The sequence below is a fragment of the Myotis davidii genome, unplaced genomic scaffold, assembly GCF_000327345.1.
Source record: "Myotis davidii unplaced genomic scaffold, ASM32734v1 scaffold197, whole genome shotgun sequence".
NCBI classification, from domain to species: domain Eukaryota; kingdom Metazoa; phylum Chordata; class Mammalia; order Chiroptera; family Vespertilionidae; genus Myotis; species Myotis davidii.
In genome coordinates, this window is record NW_006291549.1 from 4,612,078 (window position 1) to 4,626,128 (window position 14,051).

General features: G+C 38.6%; 1 protein-coding gene across 2 annotated transcripts in view; it reads left to right on the plus strand.

Annotated features, from left to right (window-relative positions):
* FOCAD (focadhesin) overlaps window positions 1-14,051 on the plus strand; it is a 280,601-nt gene that overhangs the window by 154,516 nt on the left and 112,034 nt on the right. For both annotated transcript variants that reach the window (XM_006764937.2, XM_015564735.1), the window contains exons 16-17: window positions 11,927-12,061; window positions 13,385-13,435. In XM_006764937.2, the coding sequence (XP_006765000.1) occupies window positions 11,927-12,061; window positions 13,385-13,435 (186 nt within the window). The remainder of the gene's footprint in view (window positions 1-11,926; window positions 12,062-13,384; window positions 13,436-14,051) is intronic.

The window sequence follows — 14,051 nt, forward strand, 5'->3', positions numbered from 1 at the left end:
ATATCTAGAACAAAAACCTCCAAAAATTTATATGGAATAAAAAAGACCCTGAGTAGCCTCAGCAATCTTGAGAAAGAAGAACAAATTTGGAGGGATCACAATACTGGATATCAAACTATACTACAAAGCCACTGTAATCAAAACAGCCTGGTACTGACATAAGAACAGTCGTATAGAACAATGGAATAGAACAAAGAACCCGGAAATTGACTCAAGCCTTTATGCTCAATATTTGACAAAGAAGGGGACGAGCTTACAATGAAGCAAATCTTTATTTTCCTTTCTTAAAACTAGTGCCCATCTAGGTGGAAGCAGCCTACTTCTTGGTGCTTCTATTTTCCTTTCATTGGACTTTGTTAAGTGCAATCCCAAACTGTTTTAGCAGCTAAAATTTCAATACAAAAAAGTGAGGGTAAAATGGCACAAAGGAGAAACAAGAGCTTAGAAATCTCTTTACCTCTTCCACTTGGCCTGGGAAACTTTCCGAAAGATTAGGGGAGTTTCATGGTAACAGCAGTTGGCACTTTTGGATGAGTCTGATGCCAAATGAACATCTAAGGTGTCACTGCTCATCAGACCTCAGAAAAGATGTTGATTAAAGTACTCATGGAAGTTGAATTCTGATGAAGCACAACCAGCCTAGTACTGAACATGGATGGTGGTGCAGCAAACACTTATTGACTGCATATCCCTTGCCAAGTACTGTGTTGTCTTTTTACAGGCGTCCTCATAGTGACCTTGTGAGCTTGGTGTTAACACTGTGATGGCTGATTTTGTGTCTACTTGACCTATCTGGAGGGGACCCAGATAGCCGGTAAAACATTATTTGTGGGGGTGTTTCTGGCAGAGATTAGCATTTGATTCAATAGACTGAGTAAAGAGATCTACCTGCCCTCACCAATGTGGGTGGCATTATCCCATTCATAGAGGGCCCAGATGGAACAAAAAGGCAAAAGAAGGACAAATTCTCTTCTTGATCTGGGACATCCACCTTCTCCTGCCCTTAGACATCCGAGCTACTGGTTCTCAGGCCTTTAGTTTGTGGGACTTTCAGACATGGCCCCTGGTTTTTAGGCCTTTGACTCAGACTGAATTATATTACCGGCTCTCCTGATTCTTCAGCTTGCAGGTGGGTGATTATGGGATTTCTTGGACTCCATAACTGTGTAAGCCAAGTCCTATAATAAGTCTCCTCTATCTATCTATCTATCTATCTATCTATCTATCTATCTATCTATCTATCTATCTGTCTGTCTGTCTATCAATCATCTATCTATCGGTTCTGATTTTTGGAGAATCCTAAGTAATATAAATACTACCCTAATTTACTACCCCAAATAGCTATTGCCCTGGTGTTAAATAGGCCCACACACTGAATCTAAACTCTCTGTTGTTTTTGTGTGTGAAAAGCAAAACTTTGGATGAAAAATAAAGACTATTACTGGCAAAACCAATAGTTTTGCTATACTTTCTTAACTTCTCTGGAGTATAAAAAGCCTTGGGAAGCTTTTCTTACAAACATCTCCCTCCTTTCTTGGGCGCCAAGCCCTATCCTTGTTTCTGCTAGGTTGCCGACATTTCTCTTTGGTGCCCTTTGTTTCCTCTTCTTTTTAAATGGTCTCTTCTGTGGCAGGCGGACTCTTGGAAATCAGCAATCTATCTTCACTTCAGAAGTTGTGGTTTGCTTTCTTGAAAGGGCCCTTTACCACTGCTGTGGGACTGATGTTTTTCTGGGATTTCTGATATAGCAATTCAATTGTAATGTAGGCTTCTGAGAATAATTGAAGAAGACATTAATTGTTCACTTTCAGTTGTGGATTTTATATATATATACAGTAATTTGAATTTTTGAACTCCTTGGTATTTGCTTAGGAGTGGTTTGGATTTGCTGTTGCCCAAGAGAGTTGGGTCCAGGGAGTTAGCACTGACAATTTGCAAGGAACAATTCATTAAAGCCACAGTCTCCAAGCTGGAGTACATTGGGAAACTTGAAGACTTTCTAAGGGGTAGGTAAACATTAGTAGATTTAAGTGACTACATTTCCAGAGCTTCAACTTCACTGTCTGCTCCTCACTAACATTTATCTGAGATCATGCTGCTTCTGCTTTCCCAGCTCTCCTTCCTCCTTTGTTAAAGGAAAGTAGATCTCTACCTATTTAATATTCCTTAGACCAGTGATTGGCAAACTCATTAGTCAACAGAGCCAAATATCAACAGTACAAGGATTGAAATTTCTTTTGAGAGCCAATTTTTTTAAACTTCAACTATATAGGTAGGTACATTGTTACTAACTTAATTAGGGTACTCCCAAGGCTTAGGAAGGGCCACACTCAAGGGGCCAAAGAGCCGCATGTGGCTCGTGAGCCACTGTTTGCCGACCACGGCCTTAGACCATTGCTCTGAGGTCTAAAACCTTCAGGGTTTCAAACAGGGACAAGTCAAAATACTGACTTTGGCAGAGAAATTTTAAAATCAAGTTGCCATTTCTCTCTTCCACACAAGTCACACCCTTTCTGTTTTTTATTTTATTTTTATGTATAGTGATAACTTATCAATATTTCCAACATATTTATGTTGTTTAATCAATAACTGCTTTCACAATACAATGGCACAGTTGAGTAGTTGTGACAGAGGCTGTGTGGCCCACAAAGCCTAAAATGAAGTTCAGCCCTTGGCAGAAGTACCCAGCCCTGTGCTAGTTGTTGGTGGGCCAATTAGCATTCATTCATTCATTCAACAAATTTATTTTGAGGGGCATGCTTTTACGTGCCAAGTTCTGTGCTAAATGCTGCATATGTGTGTGGATGGAAAAACTTTATTTATGCTTATCCCAACCTTGTTTGGGGGAACTATCCTATCTAATAAAGACAGAATATGCAAATTGCCTGTCACTTCACAACAAAGATGGTGGTGCCCATAGGCACAAGATGGTGGCACCCAGTCTCCTCAGCACCACCAGAGTCCCCCAGTCCTTTCAGCCCTCACCACATGGGCAAGGGGCAAGCAGCACCCCAGTCCACCATGGCGAGCAGACAGCAGGGCACTGCCTGCCCCTCTTCACAGTGGCAAGGGGCAAGCAGGCCCCTGCAGAGAGCAGACACCAGGACCTGTGGTGGCATTGAGCAGGCAGGTCTGCAGAGAGCAGAGAACCACAGGGAGCAGGCCCAAGCCATCAGTAGGACATCCCCTGAGGGCTCCCAGATTGGAGAGGGTACAAGTCAGGCTGAGGGACCTCCCCCCTGCCTCGCATGAATTTCATGCACCATGCCTCTAGTTTTTATAATAATTCACTGGCTTTTAGCCCTAAAAAAAGCAAAGTAATTGCTAAAGAAGGTCTGCAGAATTTATTTTTTTCTTTTGAACTTGTAGGTTATAGGTTTAGCCTTTAGTTTTTATTTTCTTCATCAGGAGCTTGTTTGTTTCTTTGTGAAGGGGTCACAGGTATATTTTCTTCTTGTTATTAGGGGGCTGTATAAGCCTTTCAGGCCCCAAAGACTGATCTTCACTTTTGTTATCCACAAAGAATTCATTAGTTCTCTTATTCAAAAATCCGTAGATACATTGAGTGGACAGGGGTGGAAGAATCATTTTCAGTGAACATGAAATCAGGTTAAGTTCCAGTAACTGTCAACATTAGTTCCTTAGAAATGTATTCATCAAACTCCATATTTTAAAGTGGAATGAGCTCGATAGGTATCCCTAAAAGCTTCCTCTCTGCAATTTAAAATTGCTCTTAAAGTGTTCTCAGAGCCTCTGAAGTGACTGCTTAATTCATCAATTATTTTTGATACACAGCATGTTGATTTTTTTGATATGAAATGGCACTAAACTGTATTTCTCAGTCTCTTCCTGCAATACAGTTATAATAGTCCCTTTAGCCCCTTTTAAAAATAAATGGATGGTATTTTATGCTTGTTGCTGATGGATACTCAGTTTGGCTGGCTTTTAATTTTGTAGCTGCTGAACAACTTTCTGGCAGTTTGGTTTTGGGGGTTTTAAGCTATTTTGATTGAATTTCTAATATTTTTCCTTACTACCTTGGCATTTGACCCCATTTATGAGACTAGGAGGAGATCGGGGCAGAATAAAGCACTAATCATTCTCTTGGCGAAAGAATATTTCTGACAATTCTTACTGCACGCTTGCTAGTTCATGCCAGAAGAATGTTCACCATGAAATAGATCATTAATCCAGACAGAATGTAGCAAAACCGAAAAAAAGTGCACGTCGCTGCAGGAGTCTTTGTGTCATTTTTTCTGTTCCTGCAGAGAAATCAATGGAGTTTGCATTGGGAGATACTGTTCCCTGATGGGAGGTATCTCAGGGAAGCTGCAGCTTCTCACATGAGGAGGAGAGAAACCTAACATCCCAGGCCACTGGGAGGCTTGCTAGATCAATCTGTGTGATAAATGGCTCTTCTGTTTTTACTTGCGTCATTTACTCAGTTCTAAGCCTCTTCTGTTCAGAGAATAGAATTACAAGTCTGCACTACAAACTGCCAAACAGTTTTTCAGAAATGCAGACTAATTTGAAAGGTCTCTGATGCACCTACTTTAGATAGTGATATTAGGGATTGTGGATGTGAAGTAGCTTTACCGCATCAAGTACAAATGTTTTTGATGGACCGAGGCGCACAGTTTGGGATTTAGATATGTACCTTTAGGACAGAGGTTGAGCGACTCTAACAGAAAATCATCGGAATTACTGTCCTTTAGACTAGGAGGGACTTAAAAGGCAAACTCAGTATTTATTCCTGCTATTTTCTACAGCACTGCCTTGATAATAAACTCGTCTCAGACAGTAAAAGGCTGTGAAATTGCTTACATAAACCTGTTAGTCATTTTTTTACACTTATAACCTTTAGCCCCATGTTATTGGGATGAGAAAGAATGTTATTTTTCCCATTGTTCCTACCCCATTGATTGTGTCTCCTTACTCTCCTCTTATCCCCTGTTTTGGTAGCAGAAGCTTCCTGTCTGGTGAATTGTGTGTGCTGAATTAGCTTACGAGGGCTTCACCACATCATGATGACTGGAGTCCTTTAACAGTGAAGGCAGTTTCTTTTACCTTCATTATGCAAAGGGCAAATACGGCGGTTTTCAGAGCCTAAAGGTTTTTATAAAGCTTTTCCTTCGGTTGGAGTAAAGCATCAGAACAAAAGGGAGTAGGCTGCTCTCCGGAATTGCTAGAAATAGCTTTGGGAAGTAAAATTAGAAGATAGCTATTTGTTCCTCTGCGGAGGCGCAAAGTCATTCTTGCAGCACAAGCATTCGAAGCAAGGGCTCGGATTCTTTGGGGATTCATTATTTTTCCCATTGGTTGTAACAGCAGTCACCATCTTTTACAGTGTATAAAGCACATTTGCATACAATTGCCTCACTGTGGCCTTTTCTGTTAACCTGGTGCTATCCACAGAGCAGGTGTTACTAGTAGTATTTCCTTCATGGAGCTGGGGAAACAGATTGAAGGAGATTACTGACTTTGCCATAGTCACACAGCCACCAAATGGGAGAGCCTGGGGTCTCTGACTCCAATCATGCACTTTCCAGGGTACCATGCTGCATAGCGCCTTTGTAATCTGTGCTGTTTAGCGTTGCTAAAATTCTTGGGAAGGAATAACATGGGAGAAGTGTCATTCTCCGGAGAAACAAAAATAGAAACAAAATATGCATAATGTAAGCACTTAGAATGGGGTAAATTCTCCAAAACCTCATAGACAAACAAAGCAAGATGTTCAGAGTCATGTGCGCATAAATATTCATAGGCTATATGTGCACAATACCTAGGCATTGTTCCTCCCATTTTATTTATTTATTTTTGCTTGTTTTGCCCTTACTGTTGAATGATGGATTTAGTGTCGTAGGCCAGTAATTTCCTCTGCACTTTTAGGATCTTACTGCATGATCTTGTTAATTTTGAAAAGTCTGTTGTTTCTTTGTATATAGTTTTTATTTTCTTCCATTTAGCTCTGAAGATTGTTTTTTTTTTGCCGTTGGTGGTAAACAGTCACATTATAATGTATATAGATATAAACTTATTTATACATGTCCTACTTAGGACTTAGAGAATTAATGTCCTTCATTGATTCTGAAGACATTCAGCCATGATTTCTTTAAGTAATACATTTTTCTATCCCTAGTGTTTAACCTTTTATTTCAAAATAACTTACAGAAAAGTTTCAAAATGTAGTACAGAGTGATATAGAATGGAAAATTATTTGGCATTAAAGAGTAAATACAGATACATGTGATGACATAAAGGAACCTTAAAAGTATTATGTTAATTGAAAAAAGCTGATAACAAAAGACCACATGTTCTATGATTTTATTTATAGAAAAGGTCTAGAAAACTCATATTTACAGAGACAAAAGGTAGAGTTATGGAAGCATGGGAGGAAACTGGGAAGAACAAATGATTATGGGCTTCCCTTTAGGGTGACAAAAATATCCTGAAATTGTGATGGCTGCAACAACTTTGTGAGTACACAAAAGCCATTGAATTGGCCCAGCCAGTATGGTTCAGTGGTTGAGCATTGACCTAGGAACCAGGAGGTCGTGGTTCTATTCCCAGTCAGGCTCGATCCCCACTGTGGAGCATGCAGGAGATGGCCAATCAGTGATTCTCTCTCATCATTGATGTTTCTGTCTCTCTCCCCCTCTCTCTTCCTCTCTGAAATCAATAAAAATATATATATTTAAAAACCATTGAATTCTACTTTAAATATGTAAATAGTATGGTCTGTGATTTATATCTTTAAAAAAAGCTGTTATTTTTTAAAAGAAATAAAAATAGCATAGACTTCTCGTATATATTTTTCATCCATTTTCCCTAACATTTACACCTTGCTTTCATCATTATAGCACAGTTACCAAAAATAAAAGTAAACATTGGTCCAGTGCAATTGACTAGACTGTGGACTGTGTTCAGGTTTCATCAGTTTCCCCACTAATGGCTTTTCACCGTGCCATGACCCCAGTTGTCATGTTTACTCAGTCTTCCAATCTACACCAGTTCCTCCGTTTCCTTTGCTTTCATGACCTGGACGCTTTTGAAGAGTCCTGTTAGTTATTTTGTAAAATGTCCTTTGGTTTGGGTATACAGATGTTTCCTCATGACTAGATGTAGTATTTTAGAATATTACAGAAATAATATGCCTTTCTCAGTATGTCTTATCAGGGGTGCATGACGTTGATAAGTTTTATTACTGGTGATCTTAACCATAGTTAGTTGGTTACGGTGATGTATCCTGAGTTTTTCCATAGCATATTACTATTTTTTCTTTTGTAAATAATAAATGTCTCACAGGAGAGACTTCGAGACTATCTAGTTGCCATCCTGCTTATCCTCAAACTTTTGCCCACTAATTTCAACATTCATCAGCACATTTTGCCTACAACAACTATTCCTCTGGTATCTGTCTAATGGTGATTTTTTATTTCTTTCATTGCTTCTACATTTATTAATTGGAATTCTTCTTTAAGGAAGAACTGTTACTTCTCTTTTATTCATTCACTCATTGAATTATTTATACTAATGCAGGCTCGTGGATATTAATTTGGCCATTGGGAACTCTCAGATTGGCTTTTGTGCCCTTTCAACAAGTTCACCTCATTCTATGCACACTTCCTTACTTTTTGGCACCAGAATTTACTCCAGACTTGTTACTTTCCCTATCCCAGCCCTGGAACCAACCACTTCTCTAAAAGCCATTTTAAAATTAAACTCTCCTAGGAACTCTTGGTGAACATAAGAAAGACACCTCATTCAAAGATATATGACTTTGAACTTCCTTTTTTACATTTTAGAATTCTAATCTCTCTGGTTTATACTTAGGATACTTCCTATTCTTTGGGTTCATAGTTTCAGTGACTGTATTTTTTACTTGTAGAGATTCCATTTGATTCTTTACCAGATTTGCCTTTTTTCCATCATGCCCTTTATTTTACTGGGAATTAAATGTGTTTTCATCTCTAATTCTTTTAAGTGCTTTTGTGCTGCTTTCTGCTTGTTCTGTTATCTGAAGGTCGTGGATGTCTGTCCTGCTAGTTGTTTGTGCTGATTCTCACTCAGATTAGACTCATGCATCATTCTATGTTTTGAACTTTTTCTTTTGTCATGACCTCGTTTTTAGAGGGGTTTAACTTATTTTTCTGTGTGCATAAATTTGGATTATGTGTTATGGAGTACCCTTAGAGAGTGGTTCAGGTGGCCCCAACTCACTGCCATTTTTTATATTAATTTCTCAGCTCAGTGGTTTCCAGTTCAACCATTTCACCGAGGGTATTGCCATTCAGAGTGCTGGCTTTATGTGAGGGTCTCTGTTCCACCTCCTGCCTTATGGAGGCTAAAGGCCCTATCCTTTCCGTGTGGGCATTTAACACAAGCTATTAGGTTATAGAAACTGATAACTTCCTTATAATACCTAAGTACAGGTGTTTTCCTCTTTGTTTCTAGCCCTAGGTAATACCCCCATTTTTTTTTCTTTTCAGCTAAGCCATATATGTATAGAACTTTATCAATCATTGTAAGTGTGGCCCATCATATTGCTGGAACAGAAGTCAATCAGTTTTTTTAAAAAACAAACAAGTTATTGGGTAATGTGCAGAACATATATCAAATAGAACTTTTCAGACCCCGTCTCCCTTTTCTAGTTTTCCCTCTTTTTAAATAAAACTCATCTTTATTGTTGAAAGTGTTACAGATGTTCCTCACTTCCCCCCTTCACCTCACACCCCTGTCCCAGGCCTTCACCAAATTGTCTGTGTCAATGTTATTCATATAAGTCTGTAAGTTTCCTGGTTAATATCTCCCACCCCGCCTTCCCTCTAAGGTTCTCCAGTCTGTTCCATGCTTGTATGTCTCTGGATCTATTTTGTTCATCAGTTTATTTTGTTCATAAAATTCCACAAATGAGTGAGACCATCTGATACATATCTCTCTCTGACTGGCTTATTTTGCGTAGCATGATACTCTCTAGGTCCCTCCATGCTGTCTCAAAGGGTAAGAGATCCCTCTTTGTTACAGCTGCATAGTATTGCATGGTGTAAATGCACCACAGCTTTTTTATCCACTCCTCTACTGATGGGCACTGGCGCTGTTTCCAGATGTTAGCTATTGTAAACAAGGCTGCTATGAACATAGGAGTGCATATATCCTTTTTGATTGGTGTTTTGGGTTTCTTAGGATATATTTCTAGAAGTGGGGTCACTGGGTCAAATAGCAGTTCCATTTTTAATTTTTGAGGAAACTCCATACTGTTTTCCATAGTGCTCAGGGGTCACATAACTAGTTAGTATGCCAGAGTCTAGTTTGTTATTGGAATTAACCAGGCAAATTGTTCCACCAACTAAGAATGGCCATGCACGACCACGACCCTTCTTTTTTCATGTTACATTTTATTCATGTCGCTGGGCCAAAAATATCCCACTTTCCAATTCATTATCCAAGTTTTTTTTATGTGTTTTAATCTCCACTTTAGCTTTACCATGCCTCAGGTTCCAGTGCTATCAGTAGTTAAGTACTGATAATGCTATTTACTTACCACTGTGCTTAGTACTAGGAAATGAGACCTATAAGACAGGGTCATCGTTTTTTGAAGAATTTACTATCTAGTTGAGGAGACAATTTACATTCTCCAAAATAGTGAACAATACTAGACAGTATATAATTAAATGCTAAGTTGGGTGACAGAGTTTTAAGTGTTAGAAATTGGAGGAAAGAAAGTAATAAAATGAGAGCCTGAATTGTAAGAGAAACTTAATTGTGGAAGTGGAGTTTGAAGTGGGTCTTGAAACAACATAGATTGGAACTGGATAGGCATTTAAAGTGAGGAGAAAGCACAGACAGTGGGTATATTATGCATAAGATTTTTAAAAAAACTTTGAGGCTCCTCATGTGTTAGGGACTAGTGAGAGATGGGAATTCGAGAGAGGGGTGGATGCCTGCTCTGACTTTGGCACTACCCGATGAATCGTTCCAAAGTAGCATTTTAATTTTATTTATTCCCCAATTCAGATATCTCTAGAGTCTGCCTTTTCTTTTTGATTCTAGTACAGACGCTTTGACATTCCAGGTACTCTCTGACCCACAAGCCTTTCCTCACTGTTACACAAGCGTTTTGTGCCTACAACATGCGTTTTGGGGATGGATTCTGACTTAAGCTTTCCATTTCCTAGTGGGTTTTCTGTCCATTCCTTCTTCAAGTCCCATCTCAATACTGCCTCGATACTCTGGTGACTCCCATCTACTGATATCTTTCTTCCTTAGATTCCTCTTGAAACTACTTTCTGTTGAACAAGGTTCAAAATCTAATCATATACCTTTTGTTTTCTGATAATTTAGAATTACATGCACTTCTCCTTCTTTTTAATAGGTGCTCAGTTCTGTGAAGGTTTAGGTTGTTTTCTATTTTATTGTTCCTCAGTGCTGTATACTAACTACTCTGGTTATAGATTCAATGTTGAACTGAAAGCTTTTAAGGAATAGTGTGTTTTTCAAAGTTTCAAATACTGCTGATTTGAAATATTAGAGCTACTACTTTGTATAAATGTGCCTACTGTCATGCCTTGCACGTAGCACTGCTCTTAACTTAGTATGTGTTACTGGAATCCAAATTTGTAGTCAATCTCAAGTCAAAGCACATTTTTTTTTTTTACTGTTTCATGGAAAGTAGGAAAAAGAACAAAAGCACTGAATCTACATTTTCTGTGATACTTTCCTCTGTCTTCTCTTTGAACCTCTCCTTAATCTGTGTTCTTGAGTCTATATTATTCATTTATCTTAGACATCTTTCCACGGACTACCTCCTGTAGCTTTTCTAAATAATTTATATGTGTAGATGGAGATAAATTGTGTGTGTTAATTCAAGCTTAAGAGAAGAGCTTGGAGTGTTTTAGAAAGATTAATCCTTATTCAACTCTATCTAATTGATCTGTGTTGGCACTGTTCTTGCCTGGGTTTTAAAAATTTAATAAAATTTCTATAAGTGAAGAACTCATCTGTTGTAGTTGGAATTAAACTTACGAAGACATGTGAATATCCATAAAACCAGATATTAAAATGAACAAAGAACCCCTGCTTTAAGGAAATTGGGCTTAAACATTTTTCTTAGGCTTTAGTTTTTACTTGATCTCTTAGCCTCCTAAAAAAAAATCTGAGATGACTTTTCAGACAAAGTCTCAAATTATTATTTTAAATAATATAAGTATTCTCCTCCCTTCTTTAAAAGCTTGTAAGATGATTTGAGAGTGTTCAGTTTATTTATAGTAGCCTCCCCATTTTCCGGGTGGTGCTGTGGTTTCGGCAGTGCTGAGAAACTGCCAGGACTGTGGACACCTGGCCTTAGAAATGTCCTAACATTAGCTTACCCTGCTGTTTCAGAGACTGCTTCTCAGCAATGAAGGTAGCTAATCTGGAATTTAATTTCAAGTGTGTGCCTGAGAGAGAGAAAGGCGGGGGGAAGGGGGAGGTGGGAGAAAGAGAGATTTTTTTTCTCCTTGCAAGAAAGCAATTGTATGAGGCAGGCTGGGTCTTCTTTCACAACAGTTTAGATTACATTGGTTTAAATCATTTCTTTTAAGGGCAGTACCTTATGAAATCTTAACTTCTAGGAATGTTCTTAGTCTTTTTTGAGTTTCCTTATAATAAAAGATAGTACTCTTGTCATGGTGATGTAAAGTGCAGCCTAGTAGCGTCAGTGATATTGTAATAACTATATATGGTACCAGAGGGTACAAGACTTCTTGAGGGAATCACCTCTAAGTTACATAAACGTCTAACCACTATGCAGTACACCTGAAGCTAATATAATATTGAATGGTAACTGTAATTAAAAAATAAAAAATTTTTGAAAAAGATAGTGCTCTTTACTAATGGCTTCTTAGGAATTGAGATCTTGTTGGGCATTCACTCTGTACTTGCTTCTCAGGTTGTTTGTATCCGCTCCACTTGGAACGCTCTCTCCCCGAAGCTGAGCTGTGACACCAGACCTCTCATATTGAAGACGCTCAGTGAACTGTTTTCTCTGGTTCCTTCCCTAACCGTCAACTCAGCTGAATATGAGGTATGTGTTTGGAGCTCAAGACATTGTCTGTTTCTACGCTGGAAAGACGTGTGCTTTTTAATAACTTTTGGATAAAATATTTGTAATTCTTTGCCCCAAATCCTTTAGCATGTTTTGTTCTGAGAACATGTTGATATCTGTATGGACCCTCAGGAGTAAGGAGGATATCTACCCTTATCAATTCTGAGCCTTTAAGACTCATTTACATAAAGAATACCAAGTTTTTATTATGAGGGTATAGTCAAGATTTTAAAAAGTCAGCATGTTAAAAAGTATTTTGAAAATAATAGAATTCATTAGACCAACAGTTTAAATTTCTTTTGTTGGTATTTTAAGTTCTAAAAAATGTACAAAGAATCTTCCATTACTATAGACATATTGTCAGTTTGCTCCTAGCTTTGCCATAGAGATTTGGTTTTTACATGTTAGTTCACATTTTTCTACATACATCTGTCACCTTCATCTATACTCTTCCATGATGATGATTATACAACCAACCCATCTTAGAAGAGGAATATAATTTTATTACGACTCTGTGTTTGTCATCCTAATGAATTGAAAAACTTGGTGAAAGATGCTTTGCTGTAAGATTCATAGATTCCTGCTTAATGTTTCCTTCAGTTATTCTGTGAGTGAAATAGAGAAGATGTTGAATTCATTTATGCCTCCTCTTTTGTGGCCATATTCCCTTCCATGTTCATCTTTTTTCCTTTTCTTTCAAAGAGCAGCAATTGATTTTTACTTCTTGCCGGACTTTTAGTTTGAGTCACGGATTTTGATAAACCACCCCTCCATCATATTCCAATATTGGTCCCTTTCATGTTTTTGATCATGTGATAAGATAGTAGGAAATGGTTAGGTTTCTAAGTTTAATAATCTTAAAATCCCATTGTATTTAAAATATCCATGTATCTAAGTGATGAGTCTGTTTCCAAGTATTTTCATTTTATGAATGGTGGGTAAATACAGGTTAAGTCAATGACTAGGGGTATAACTTATTTTTTAAATATATATATTTTATTGATTTTTCACAGAGAGGAAGGGAGAGGGATAGAGAGTTAGAACCAGCAGTGAGAGAGAAACATTGATCAGCACACCCCCTACTGAGGATGTGCCCGCAACCAGGGTATATGCCCTTGACTGGAATCGAACCTGGGACCCTTTAGTCCACAGACCGATGCTCTATCCACTGAGCCAAACCGGTTAGGGCTGGGGGTATAACTTTTAAGGTGATTTAATTTCCACTATTTGCTACTAGATGTTTATTCTTGGTTTTATCTTTGTCTTAACATTTTACTCTGATGTTTATTTTGACTTTTTCAGAATTTCAAAGTTCAAGTCCTCAGCTTCCTCTGGACTCACACTCAGAACAAGGTACTATCACAAGGGGTGTCCCTGACACAGAGCCAGGCTGGGGAAGGAGCTACCAAATCAGGTTCTTAGAATAAAAAAGGGGGCGCCCTTGAAATGATGGCTCCTTGATTTTAGAAGAATCGCAGCCATCCACAGGTTTAGACTTCAAAGCGTCTTCTCGATTTGCTCTCAGTAAGATGTGTCACCATGAAGTGCACGTACTACTTTGTGAAGCCGGCGTTTGTCAGAAGAGGGACAGTTGCCATTGTCTCATGTTTGTAATGGTCCTTCCCTGTCCTGCTTTGTGCCCCCTCAGCAAGCAGAGCAAACAAGCAACCGCCCAGCCCATGTTTTTAATATTGTTTCCAATAAGGAGTATAGAGAAGAGGGTGTGGCTGATGTATCCGACGCTTAAGTGAAAAAGCTTAGCTTCCCAAAGGCTTTCCCTGCTGGGAGCTGGAGCGTCAGAATCCAGTTCCAGGCCTAGCAGACTCTAGTCCAGGGGTGGGCAAACTTTTTGACTCGAGGGCCACAATGGGTTCTTAAACTGGGCCGGAGGGGCGGAACAAAAGCATGGATGGAGTGTTTGTGTGAACTAATATAAATTCAAAGTAAACATCATTACATAAAAGGGTAC